Source organism: Solanum pennellii, chromosome 4, assembly GCF_001406875.1.
Source record: "Solanum pennellii chromosome 4, SPENNV200".
NCBI classification, from domain to species: Eukaryota; Viridiplantae; Streptophyta; class Magnoliopsida; order Solanales; family Solanaceae; genus Solanum; species Solanum pennellii.
In genome coordinates this window covers 54,158,359-54,171,797 of record NC_028640.1, presented here as the reverse complement: position 1 = coordinate 54,171,797, position 13,439 = coordinate 54,158,359, and the positions used below count along the sequence as shown (strand labels likewise).

Sequence of the window (13,439 nt, the reverse complement as noted above, 5' to 3'; positions counted from 1 at the left end):
GGTGATGACTTCCAGATTTTGGGGAAATAATAGATGTTGAATTTTAGAAGTTATTGAATTGTCTTTTATTAATGAGTTTAAGTCTTCCGCATTGCTTTATGTTGATATTAAATTGAAATGTTAAGGTTTAGATTGGTCGGTTCGCTCACATAGGAGGGTAAATGTGGGTGCCAGTCGCGGCTCGGTTTTGGGTCGTGACACAATATGAGTCTATAATGGTTATATTGATGATGATGTAGTAATGTATATGGTTACATAAATATGATAAAGGTCATCCTAAGTGCTTAAAGAATGATATGCTATGTGTGATAAGGTGAAAGAATGTAATGTCTTGTTAGGTAGACTTGTGTCCCTTACTTGATATATGAATGAATGTTATGAGATAATGATATGTCTTCACTAGTTAGGCTGGGTGCACCCTTGTCGTGTATAAATGAAAGAGATTTGAGACCGTAGAGGATGTTAAGAAAGGTCATGTACGTAGTAAAGGTTATGTTATGAATGTTGAAGTCGAGAGCTGTAATGGTATCCTTCATATAAAGAAATGGTGGATTTAAGGCTAATTGGCTGGAACGACATCATATTAATCCTTAGTAAAGTCATAATGAGCTATCTTAGTCGCCATTGGAAGGTAGCCCTAATGAACCTCTGGTAGGGTGAATGTGATTGGGTTATGAACTAGATAAGGAACCTCTTCATGTGATCATTTAATGTCAATTACTCTATGAGAACCAAGGCTAGCACCGAGTGATTATGTTATAGGAAGTAGCTCTACTTGAGAACGAGACCAAAGTACAATGTACCTCCACTTGAGAATGAGACTAGAGTGCATAAAAGCCCTTCATATTCCTTAACCATGTGCCTACATACGATGTGTCCTAGTTCTACCCTTGGCAAGTATAACACCCTCATCGGAGTAGGTTAGAACTCCTGATTCCATGTCTAGCTATCATGGTCTATGTCGGTTATTGCCTATTCTCATTATGTGGCATACTTACTAGCATTAGAGAAATTCTATGAAGTTTAGGTGTTGGTATGGGATGCTATCTAGACAATTGCACAATGGGCTTTGAAGGTGTTAGTTAGAGTCGCTAGGTCTTGTCTGGGACCATTACTTGAATGTCCTTTATGTGATGTATGAGTCTCTTAATGAACTAATGACTTATGTTATGAAGTATGTAAATGGAATAAGTACTTATGTAGAGTAGTTAAGGGTTGTCTAGTTAACGTGTTAAGGGGGCATAGGAATGGTCACTTTGTATCTTACCTAGATAAGTCTTAAGAATGACTCTAGTTAGGGATAATGTTTATTATGTGGACATGATCCAAACTTAGAAAGTCTTAAGGATTATTTAGGTAGTCTTGAAGAGGTCAATCATGGACGTTATCTTCTTGATCTACTTAAGTAAGTCTTTTGTAGCCTTTGATGAGGAAATGTCATAGTATCTACATGTTGATACACTTGGTAGGAATGATTCTATCCTAGGTAGTCTAAAGGATCTCTTGAGTATGTGTAAGGGATTGTATGGGCGGTCGCTTCACAACTCACTCAAGTGAGACTTAGAGTCACTTTTGGTAGAAGAATCTTACATTGATATATTTGATGTCTTGAAGTGTGTATGTGACTCATTATAAGTAGTCTTGAGTATCATTTTAATATGCTTAGGCAGGTTGCATGGGCGGTCTCTCTTTGAGTTGCTTAAGTGAGTCTTAGGATAACTTTAAGTGGGATGATTACATACTAAGAGATGTCTAAGGTGAAGGTAAAATTATGATATTCGCTTACATGTTATCTTATGTGTTTCTAAGTTGTTAAAGGTTGTTCATATGATTTTTAAATGAAAAGATGCATATTTCTACTAAATGTCCATTTTCATGATTTCTATACATTTGGGAAGTGAAGACTTAAACCGTAGCATCGTTCAAGAGAAGTCGAAGTATGTCCTCATTTGATTCGAGGGCATATATGTGTTTCATGTTTCTTATTGAAGTATTATAATAGACTAAGTATTTCTATATTGAAATATGGACCGTGTCCAAGTATTCTTGTGTATTAAGATGATGAGATTGAGACTTAGTATTTCCTATGACTTTATATGAAAGCGATTTTTAAAGACTATGATATGTTTTGTGAAAAGTTTTAATTCCGTACTACTTTTCACTATGTTTATGCGATGAATGATATGTAAGAGCTTGTACAAGACCTCCGAGAGGTCAAGTACGATGGTTGCAATCCAAGATTGCCCCTAACTTCTAGGGTGTGGTTTCAGTATGTGACACTAAACCTTCTAAACTTCCATGGATCTCACCCCAATCACTTAGGATCACTAATAGCCTCAATACCCAATAGATTAAACCCAAAAATCAACCCAGAAACATGAATCTAATCACTAAACCATACTACAATTCAACCAACGAGAATTCAACCATTGTTCCTCAAGAACTTCAATGCTCATCATTCAATTTATTCAAAATTCGTTGAATTAAACAAATTGGTGTGTGGATGAACTAATCCAACACAGAAAGATCTCACATACCTTATAGGGATCATCCCCGACGAATTCCACTCGAAGATCTTGGCATTCTTTATGAATAGCCCTTCAAACGAATTAGGAAATAGTAGGGTGAAAAGACTACTTTACCCTTACTAAAATTTGGATTGAGACCTTCCTCGGTCCAACAACCCAACTTCCGATAGGCATATCTCCCTTATACAATATCGAAAATGCGCAAACTCGGCGACGTTGGAAAGATCTCTCCAATATTTTTCCAACCATATAAAGAACTGACTCTAACTCATCCTGAGCTAGAAGTTATGGTTGTTTGAAAATGACCAACAACTCATTTTTTACACTCATGAAATTTTCGAGATTTTTCCTGTTCTTTCCAAAAATGATAAATTTTAATCTCTTTGCTTACTCCTAGGCATTACGAGTTACGAGATGTTACAATCACTATTTGATTCTTGAAATCCATTTAGAAGCTTTGGAGAGAGGTATTACCACTACGCACACGCCTTTATCAACTAAAAAAAGGAAACACAACGTAGGTTTCAAACTTGGAAGAGAAGGAAGTTAAAAAGTCCAAAGCAAAGAGATACTTACACCCAAATATGAAGACTCGATACTACTACCATCGTAGAATTCATGTCCAGGTGGACTTCCTTTGACCACCTAGAGAAAAAAAATAAAGATATGGTGTTGGTCAGAAACTATAAAGGAGGAACGAAAAAGAAAAATCAAATAGGAAAACTTAGTTCTTCATTAACTCAATAATCTTTAACACTTCACAGGCTGTAGAGGAGAAATAAAAGTAGAAAGGGATTTTCACAATATACTCAAGTCTTCAAAGAAAAGGAAATAGAATCAACGCTTTGATTATCAAATTGAGCATTATCGGATGAAGATTGAAGATTTGAGTCGGATTCTTTTCGAGTCTTGCCACTTTGTATTAGTTTACAACTAGTTCATTTAGCTTTGAGCTAATTGTTTCGCTTTTATAGCTTTTGGATTTGATTCTTTTATTGGTAAAAGGTTCTTTGAATTACGATATAAATTTTGTTATAAAAAAGAGACATTTTCTATGTCTGATAATAAAATAACATTGTATCATTAATTTCTTACTTCTTGTTACTCACGTATGTTTAAATTCGCAAAGAATTTGCATCACAGCACACCCTATAGCATGTCATAATTTTTTAAAGAAGGTAAGAGTGAAATCTGAAAAATGATAAGAATGGGGAAAATGCACAAGTACCCCATCAACTTATGTCCGAAATCTCAGAGACACTTATATTATACTAAGGTCCTATTACTATCCCTGAACTTATTTTATAAGTAATTTTTTACCCCTTTTCGGCCTACGTGGCACTAGGTTACAAAAAAAAAGTCAATCAGCGTTAGCCCCACAACATAGTGCTACATAGACCGAAAAGGGATAGAAAATTACTTATAAAATAAATTCAGGGGTAATAAAACCTTAGTATTATATAAGTGTGTCTCTGGAAATTCGGATATAAGTCGAAGGGGTACTTGTGCATTATGTCATAAGAATATGTTAAGGATTCAAGTTTGACTAATGTCCAAATAACTTAATAACTGCTAAAAGAGAGGAAATATTTTTTTGTATGATATTTGCCTTGTAATTAAGAGCCCTTAGAGATGGAAATCGGGCAAGCTAGGTTTGGCGGGATAAACCTTAATCTGCTAAGATTTTAATATGTCGTACCCTATTATGTTTAGAATTATTCTGACATTTTGTTCCTCTGTCCTTCCATGCTAAGCCACACTCTGCCCTACCCCATTTAATATGCACACTCACAATAGAAAAACAGTAACAATAACAACCTTCTTTTTTCAATTACCCCACTTCACAAAAACAAAAAAAAAAAGGCATATATTGATTATACTTTAGAACATCACAAAGATTTCATTTTCACCCCCTCCCAAACACTTCAATAACCATGAACCAACAAAACTTTTTTAAGAAAAATCTCTAACTTTTACTCCTTTGTCGTCACTCCACATTCATATATATGCTGAAAAATTTATTCGATTTTCGTTAAAATGTAGAAAATTGTAATTTCATTTCAGAACAAATATATTTCATTTTACCTCCTAAACTAGAACAAAGAACACTCTAAAAACTAAAAAAAATAATCTATGTTTACTCTCTTATTGAACATATCAAGAAATTTGAGATGGAAGAAAATACTATTTAATTGAAATATTGGAGCATAGCTCTAATGCCATAGTGAAAAGTAGTAACGATTTACCATTGCAACTCAAACATGTTTTGCTCCAGTTAAGTATCTCTAAAGTTGTCTTTTATATTTTCCCAGCCCGCTCCACTTTATTAAGAAGCTCTACCTTATATATTCTTTCTCCCACTCCCTCCCGCCTGCCCTACTCCATTTTTTGTTTCGTCCTGCCTCACCTTGTCCCAACTGTTGTCTCTAAGAGTCGTGCAATTACTAGTTGGATAAACTTTTTTCATATCTTGTTTTTCATTTGATTACTTGTAAGGTTAGTCAAAATAATATAATTAATTAAAGAGATAATTATTGAATTTTTATCTATTATTAAGAAAAACTCACAAATTACTTGATCCAACAACTTGCCCTGTCCTTCGTTTCTAAAAATAATTTTCTTATATTGAAAGGTCTTTCTTATCCCAATTACGTATAAAAATTCTTGACACATGTATGATTTTCAGAAAATACCTTACCCTATTTGGAATTTCCCAACACTTTGTGCCCCTGCCCCTCCCCCTCCCTGCCCAGCCTCACCTCATTGAATATGCAGCAGGCGTACAGAGAAAAAAGAACACTAATAGCGACTTCTTTTTTCAACTATCCACATCACAAAACAAATACAGAAACATAGAAAGCATACAATGATTATACCTTAAAACACCATAAGGATTTCATTTTTACCCCTCAAGAACCATGAATCAAGAATATTGAAAAAAGCTCTAATCTTTACTGCTTTGAAATTGTAGTTTCACTTTATAACAGACATATTTCATTTTACCTTCCAAACTAGAACCAAAAACACTCTGAAAGTTATGCAATTTCAACTTTTACTCGCTTATCAAATATACCTCAGCGAAGAAATAATACCAATTTATGTTCACCACCATCACAGCAACTATAGCAAACCCAAACTTGCTCTGCCTCATTAAAATATATCTAAATTCTCCCTGCCCCGCTTTATCGTCCCTTGAAATTCTTTACACATGTATGATTCACAAAAAAATCCAACATGCCCACCCCTCTTTCGTTTCCCAAAGTAGATTTCATGTATTTAAAGGGTTTTTCCTACTCCAATCATGTATAATGTTCTTGACACATGCATGATTCGAAGAAAACATTTCAATTTGCGGAGCCCACCTCACTATGCCCCCCACCCCCAAACCCCCTCCTTCATTTCCCAAAATAATTTTCGTACATTTAAAGGGTCTTTCCTATTTCCATTTTCATTGAAAATTGTTGACAAGGGTTAAACGACACTCCCTATTATTCTTAACACGTGCATGACTCTTAGAAGAAATTCTAATCTAAATAATTGTGTATTTTGAAGGATATTTCCTATCCCAATCATCATTAAAAGTTGTTGACTCAACCCACGGTGGTACCCCCGCCCTTATTTCCCAAAATAATGATCTTATATTTACAGGGTCTTTCCTATTATTCTCGACACATTATGATTCTCAGAAAAATCCCCAACCCGCGCCCCCCAAATTATTTATGTTCCCAAAATAATTTTCATATATTTAAAAGAATCTTTCCTATTTCCAATCACATATAGAAATTGTTGACACATACGTTTCAAAGCAAAGCAAAGCATACGCAGGCCCCAAAAAATGTGATTAGTGCCATGGGTTCAAGAGCCCACAATCATATGTACTTGGTAGTCCTATTTATTTTTGTTTATCTGTTCGTAATATCATCGCAATTGAAACATAGGACATCACTTGGTATCAACAAGTTCCATGTAAAGAAAATTGGCACCTAATTATGAAATGGAGCTTCACACATTTTGACACAAAATCTTTTAAGCCCATCCCACTTGAGTAATTTGATAGTAAATGATTTTCTAACATACTTTATCCATAAAGATAAAGAGGGAACTGGGAAGTTGATCGATATCATTTCTAATGGAGCAGGAGAGAAACTCTGGGGAAATAGAAAGAGAGAAGAAAATACAGACAGAAATAAAGTTTTAATCTTTACAAAAAGATGGCATTCACCCGCTATCTTCTAATGAAAGAAAGATGCTACTGTTGGCCTTCCCTGCAATAATAATCATTTCTTGTTTAACCTACAATATAAAGTAGAATAGTAGTCAAGACGAAGCGAAACTGAGAGAGTAAAAAAAGCTAACATCCAAGATATAAAGAATCAAGAAGCAAACAAGATAGAATTTCCCAAAATGTGGTTGTAATGATAAGAAATCACTCTCTCAAAATGTGGCTTACTTCCTTTTGACTGCTTGAAAAAGAATGTCGCTTTTTATACTTAAGTTTCAAATATCACATGACATGCTTAAAGCCACAATTTTCAGAGGATGAATTTGTGTACTTGCATGCATCTTTATGTTAAGATCACATGATTCTTAAATCCAGTGTCCAATTAAACTAAGATAAAAAATTGAAAAGAGGGAGTATTTAAGTATTGAAGAACTTTTTTGGTAAGGTAGCTGTTACAACTTGAGAAAATACCATATCCAAAAATAAAGGACCGAGGATGAAATTTTGATACCGAAAGGACTTCCCTTCATACGGGGGTATGACAAATTTATTTTCGAGTAAAAATCCTATAGCTTCTTCAGAATTTCTGGCATTGGTATATACAAAGAACACATAAGAATTTAGGGACGGTGAGGGAGCGAAGACCGCGATGAAGTTGTTTCATGCCAAATTATACAAATTTAGATCAAACAAACAAGTATTCATATGTATAGATTTCAAAGGTGCATTTACAATGCGCAAATAAATTACCTCAAGCTGTTATCCACTTTGGAGCTGAAGCATCAAATAACTCCCTCCAGGCCTGGCGTAACTGTAAGGAGCATCGGCTTAAATGAGATAACTGGTGTGTAGCTGAGCTCATATGTCACTTGCCGTGACCCAAAGATGTTGAACTTTCCTACACTACTATGAGCAACCTCTGCGTCAGAACCCCTTTTAAAGACTACTCTAGCGCGAGAAGACTCCTGATGAACTTCAGTTTCTAATTCCTTCAATGGCCCAAACCGCCTAAACATTTTATTAAGGTTCATTTCAGATGGAAGAGGACTACCCTCTGCAAAAATTAAAATGAGTTCTGCTGGCTCATGTTTCCTCTTCTCAATGTCCTCAGGAGGAACGCCTGGTGTCATGTCATGATCGACACTCGATTTTCGTTTTCTAGTGTATGATCTACGAGCTGGTTTACTGGATTTCTCTGGATCTTGAACCGTGACACTCTGATTATTCTGCAATGGCTGCTCCTCTCCACAGTTTTGTACAACCCTGTCTGTCCAATAAGAATCATTTACATCATCAAACTCGAATTCTTCAGCAAAACCAGCTACAGTTTGTGAAGCTCTTTTCTTACGACCACCAGCAGCTCTTCCCGCCGACAAATTCTGCTTCATTGATTTTTGCCCCACAGCAACCGAATTTCTAAAACCTGAAAAGAAATTCGTGATGGTTTTTAAGTTGTAGCCTTTCATTGGAGCCCGTGCCACCAACTGAAGCTGTGAGAGCAACTCATTTGCAGAAGGTAGTTCAGTTGGAATCACAACTTTGCCCTTTGGAGAGTCCTGTGATTGAACATCAGCCCCACTTTGATCACTGCTGCCCTTCAGAAGCGAGGCTGAGCGAGTTAATTGGCTTGCCACTCTTTGAATGCATTCACCAATACGAAAGGATGGTTTAGGAGATACAGACGCAGTGCTCAACACTTTGGCAGCATAAGCACTTGTTTTCTTGTCCGATCCATCAGTACGAGAATCAACACCTTTCCTCTTCTTGCTGGAAGTGAATGATTTTTCATCCAAATCATCCTCACCATCTGGAGAGTACTCACATTCCATATTATCCATCAGCGCTGACAAGCTTCGCTCGTTCAGTTTGTTCTGTGAGCTATCTTTTGAACTGTGCTTACGTTTGCGAGCGGAGACTTTACTGGTGGGATGTTGCTCACTGCCTTCTGAAGCATGACCGTTATCATCAATTGCACTGTCCACATGTGGTATGTCAGCATCGTTTTCTAGGAGTTCTCCACTGAACAAGAATTGTGGTGGCAGACGATATCCCTTAAAGCGACAAAAGGCAACTAACTGAGCTCGAGCAATAGTGAGATCCAATCTATCAGCCCGACAAGTTGGTGATAGGGCTAATGCTTTCATATAGTGCAGGAGCTTATCAGGTACAAAGGAAGTGACTCCAGTTGATTTGTCCACTCCATATCTTCTGCTTGCTTCTTCACGAATCCCAGTGTTCTCCACAATCTGACATGAAATCTCATCATAGGAATCTTTAGGCGTGCATGAGCAAGCAAGGCCAAGTTCAACCCGTCTTGAAACCTCTTCTAAAGCACTGCTTATAGCGTTTTGAAATGTTTCTGAATTACTTTGCTTCTCAATCTGAGAGAAATGAGAACAGAATGGCCTCAACACAGATGCATCATTCCAAGCAAAAGTTCGATCACCAAAATAAGCTACCAAAAACCCATCTTTCTTATGGTACTTGATAGCCTTTTCTGAAGCATCAGAAGGATCAAATATCTGTCCAGGCCACCAAGGATGGCTTCTAACCTTTCCCCAGACTAAATCAGAAATAGAGTACTCGCCCTCATTTTCTGGTGGAATAAGATAACCAGGATGCATATTCAACAAGCTCACAGGCTTCTCACTCAACATCAGTGTGTGGCTTGTCTCGGATACAACTTTTTCAGTTTCTTTGTCTTGCTCTGGAGATTCCTGCACAGTACCAGGATTTAGTTTCTTAACTTCACCTTTCTCATGCTCATCTGTAACCTTCATTATTTCTGGAGCATGATGGAAAACAAGATCCTCAGTTGCCTTGAAAGAGTCCTGGTCCTCATTGACTTGATTCATCTTGGTATCGCTGGCATCAGAAATACAAGTTCCTACAATTTGATCACTAACTGGAGGGACATCATCAACTAAATTTATAGCAACCCCAGATTTTATAGCATCCTCTAAATTAGAGTTGTTCTCTTCATTTGATATTTTATCGGCAGTTGCTGCATTCTCGGAATCAAGATCCATCTCAGAAGAAAGCATATTAAGATGCTCCACTACACCTTCTTGCTTCACATAGAATTCAGATTCTTCGATAATATTTGAACACAATCGTGTAACAGCACCATTTTTTGTATCATCAGCCAGATCATCACCTTGAACAGGACCTTCTCCAAGAGCAGTGTCTTTAGCCTCCAGTTTGTGTTCAGCCTCAACCTCAAAGTCGCTCTCTTTTAATAAAGAAGTTGACTTCACATTAACAGCATTAGAATCTGACGTTTTGGAAGTATCCTGACACGCTAATGAAGTTCCTTCTGGATCTTCAGTCATAACATCATCATTAGATGGCACTGCACTCATCTGGGGATCGCCTTCTTTTCCAGCATAGTTATCAAAAAGCAATAAGCTTTCATTCTCAACATGCTGCACTGACATGTCACCATCCAAACTTTCTGGCAGCAAGTGAGTTACTTTGTTTGTTTCATCCCCAGTGTTCATATCTCTCGCACTAATCATAGTCTCGAGAGACACCCTTGTTTCATCTTCCAGACTATTTTCACCCATTGTGCAACTTAAGCTTGATGTGGTAGTTCCAAGCTGGGCATCCCTGTTCTTGTCCATTTCAGCACTAGCTCCATCACTTTGGCAAGCTGGTTCATAAGGGGCTTCCAAAGGTCCAACTCTTGCATCATTTTCCATCCTGGCATCAACCTCCACTATATTCAGACTGTCATCATTCATGGAAAAAGTCAAAGTGCCAGTTGTCTCAGAACAAACCCTCTCAACTTCCATCTCATCAAGGTTTCCGGTATCATGAGCACTAGCCTGTACAGGAAGCAGCAAATCATCATGAGAAACTTCACTTACTCCATCAGCTACCTTAGGCTGCACATCTGGCAACTCGTCTGAACCACCTAAGCTCCCATTATCACTGGATATAGAAACTTTACAAGTTGAAACCTCACTACCCTCCAAATACACCTCTGTACAATTGCTAGTTTGGATATCCATACAGTCAGAAGTTTCTGCCTGCGTACATAATGCAAAGTTGCTTTTATCTTCATGCATGTTATCAACCTTTAATTCCCGATCCTCAGCATGGTTTGCTTTTTCACAGGAAAAACCAATAACTCCATTCTCTGCAGCCAAATTTTCCTTAAAGCTGTACTCTTGATTCCCAGGGTGCAATGGCACATTGGCTATATTGATGCCTAAGGAGTGATCATGTGCAACTGGGGTGCACTCAGCTGCTATTCTCGAATCACCACTACCTACCTTAATTTCTTCTCTCTTATCTTCAGGGATTTGACTGTTTGGCCTCAAAGAAACCATTTCATCAGCACAATCGCTAGCAGAATCTTGAGACACTGGTATATCTACACCCAAATTATCATGACCTGCAGGAACCTGATGGCACATGTTAATTATTTGATCATCTTCATGGTTAATTTTCTCCGGGAGTTCAACCACTGCATTCGAATTGTTATTCGTATCCTTGAAAAGCACTCCACCTTCTTGATCATAAACATCAGTTTCCATAGGTTCGACATCAGGATGTGAATTCGCATTCTCAATGCCCAAGCCAACTGCCTCCTTATCATGGACATCAGTTTCCATGGTTTCAGCTTCTGAATGTCTTTTGTGTACCAACTCATTGTCCTGATGTGAATCCTCATCATTGTTGCCCAGGTCATCTCTATGCTCAAGGACATCAGTCTCCATGGGTTCAACTTCTGAATGTGTATTCTCATCCTTGTCCCCCAAGGCATCTCTATCCTGATCATGTGCATTGGCTTCCATAGTTACAACTTCTGAATGTGATTTCCCTAACACACCACTGTCCCCTGACACAGCTCCTTCATCTGGATTGCCTGTTATCTGATTCCTTGCAAGACTAGAAATATCTTTTTCACTAGCCTGACCAATTATCTCTCTGACTGAACTTTGATCTTTTTCAGAAGAATCCAATCTAAGATTGTTAGCCTCTTCAGTTTCACGATTTGAATTCTCCTGCAGCACAAATGAAGAAGATTCAGCCAGAGGTTCAATTCCAGGATTCCACACCCCATCATCAGAAATATCCAGTCTTTGCGATGTCAATTCAGCACTCCCCTCAACAGATACAGCGCTCCTACCAACATTCCCTTCAGCATCCTCCTCTCTAACTCTGGAGCTAACCAGCTCTAAAACTATATCAGTTGTTTCACTAGGCAACCTGGAATCAGACTCATTGTCCACTGTCTCAGAAACACCCCTGAACAACCCTGCAACATCAACTGAAGCCAAATCAGCAGACGCAGCAGATTTACTGCTCATGACGACAATACTAGCCTCAACACCCTCCTCACTAACACTGAGGTTGACTTCCTCAACTACAGAACAAGCCGTTACACCTGAAACAATCTCAGTACCAGCTGCCACTGCAACATCCCTGGATGACCCTGCAACTTCAAATACCCCCTCAACCCCATTTCCAGTATTCCCATAATCCTCTTGACGAGCTTCACTGGATCGAAAATCTCTATCCTCATCCAAAGAATCTACTTTTCCAGAACCGTGCTGCCCCAATTCATCACCACAGACCCCATCAACAAAAACATCAGAACCTACCACCTCAACCATTATCTCCCCACCATCTTCTACATTATAAACCTCATCCGGTTGTCCCTCACACCCCAAATTCTCAACAAGGGTTTCAGCCACAGAAACACTAGTGACTGAACTTACCCCTTCTTCCTCATCCATAGTTACAGAATCTGAATAGAAGAAAGAAAAAGACCAAATCTTTCAACTTTACATTTCAAGAATCAACCTATATGATTTAAAGAAACCCTAATAGAAAATTTAAGCAAAACGGATCTACAGAATCAAGAAATTCTAGCGAACAAGATAACAGCAAAAATAATTCAAGATTCAGACAACAAGGATAGAATTACAAAGTAGAATTCAAGAAAATAGAAGAATTAGAGGAAAAAGACTGTACCTTTAGAGCTATTTGACTGAGTTTTTTTGAGGGTTTACTGTATGAGAGAGAGAGATTAAAAAAAAAACAAATAAAAGAGGTGTTGTTTGCGTTTAGGGAAAAAAGAAGTGAATTTGTTTGAAAGAGAAAAAGCGATAGCCGAATTAAGTGTTTGTTTGTCCTTTGTATCACTCAATCTTTGAAACGCAGTTGCAGTGCGATAATGTGAAATCCAACCACATCTTGACACGCTCGTGCAGAATTATGTGAGTTTTGAGTTGTTAGTTGAAACATTGTACTCTATTGTTTACTCCCGTTTTAGTTACTGACTTTCTAGTCAAAACTGCCCCTATACTTCCCTTTATTTTTTACTTTACTTAATATTAATATCAAAATAAAACTTGGGTACTTGGTATAAATAATGAGTTCTTTTATAATGGAAACTTTCTGGGCTTGATTAGAGATTTATAGTTATTTTTTCTATTTACAAATTATAGATACATGTTTGAGGGGGAGAGAGGTGAGTCAGACTGGGAGAGGGAGAGAGATGAGAAAGGTTGAATACTTGTTGTATTAAAAACTATTATATTTAGCTACATATTAGGAGGAGAGAGACGAACGAGATCGAGAGACAGAAGAGAGGATGAATATATATTGTATTTATTGTATCTTGAATAAAATTAATACATATTACAAATACAATTGAAACGAAAAAATACAAAAAA

At 37.5% G+C, this 13,439-nt stretch overlaps 1 protein-coding gene across 2 annotated transcripts; it reads right to left on the bottom strand.

The window, feature by feature from the left end:
* Nucleotides 1–6,474: 6,474 nt before the first annotated feature.
* On the bottom strand, nt 6,475–12,937 carry LOC107017621. Of its 2 annotated transcripts, XM_015217803.2 has the most exons (3): nt 12,736–12,936; nt 7,501–12,508; nt 6,475–6,821 (listed from the first exon to the last, which is right to left on the bottom strand). In XM_015217803.2, the coding sequence occupies exon 2, from the start codon at nt 12,495–12,497 to the stop codon at nt 7,533–7,535; it is 4,965 nt and encodes a 1,654-aa protein (XP_015073289.1). In that variant the 5' UTR covers nt 12,498–12,508; nt 12,736–12,936; the 3' UTR covers nt 6,475–6,821; nt 7,501–7,532. The 2 variants fall into 2 exon arrangements, with proteins under 2 accessions (XP_015073289.1, XP_015073290.1); XM_015217804.2 differs by lacking the exon at nt 6,475–6,821 and having other exon boundaries at nt 7,499–12,508; nt 12,736–12,937.
* Nucleotides 12,938–13,439: the final 502 nt, after the last annotated feature.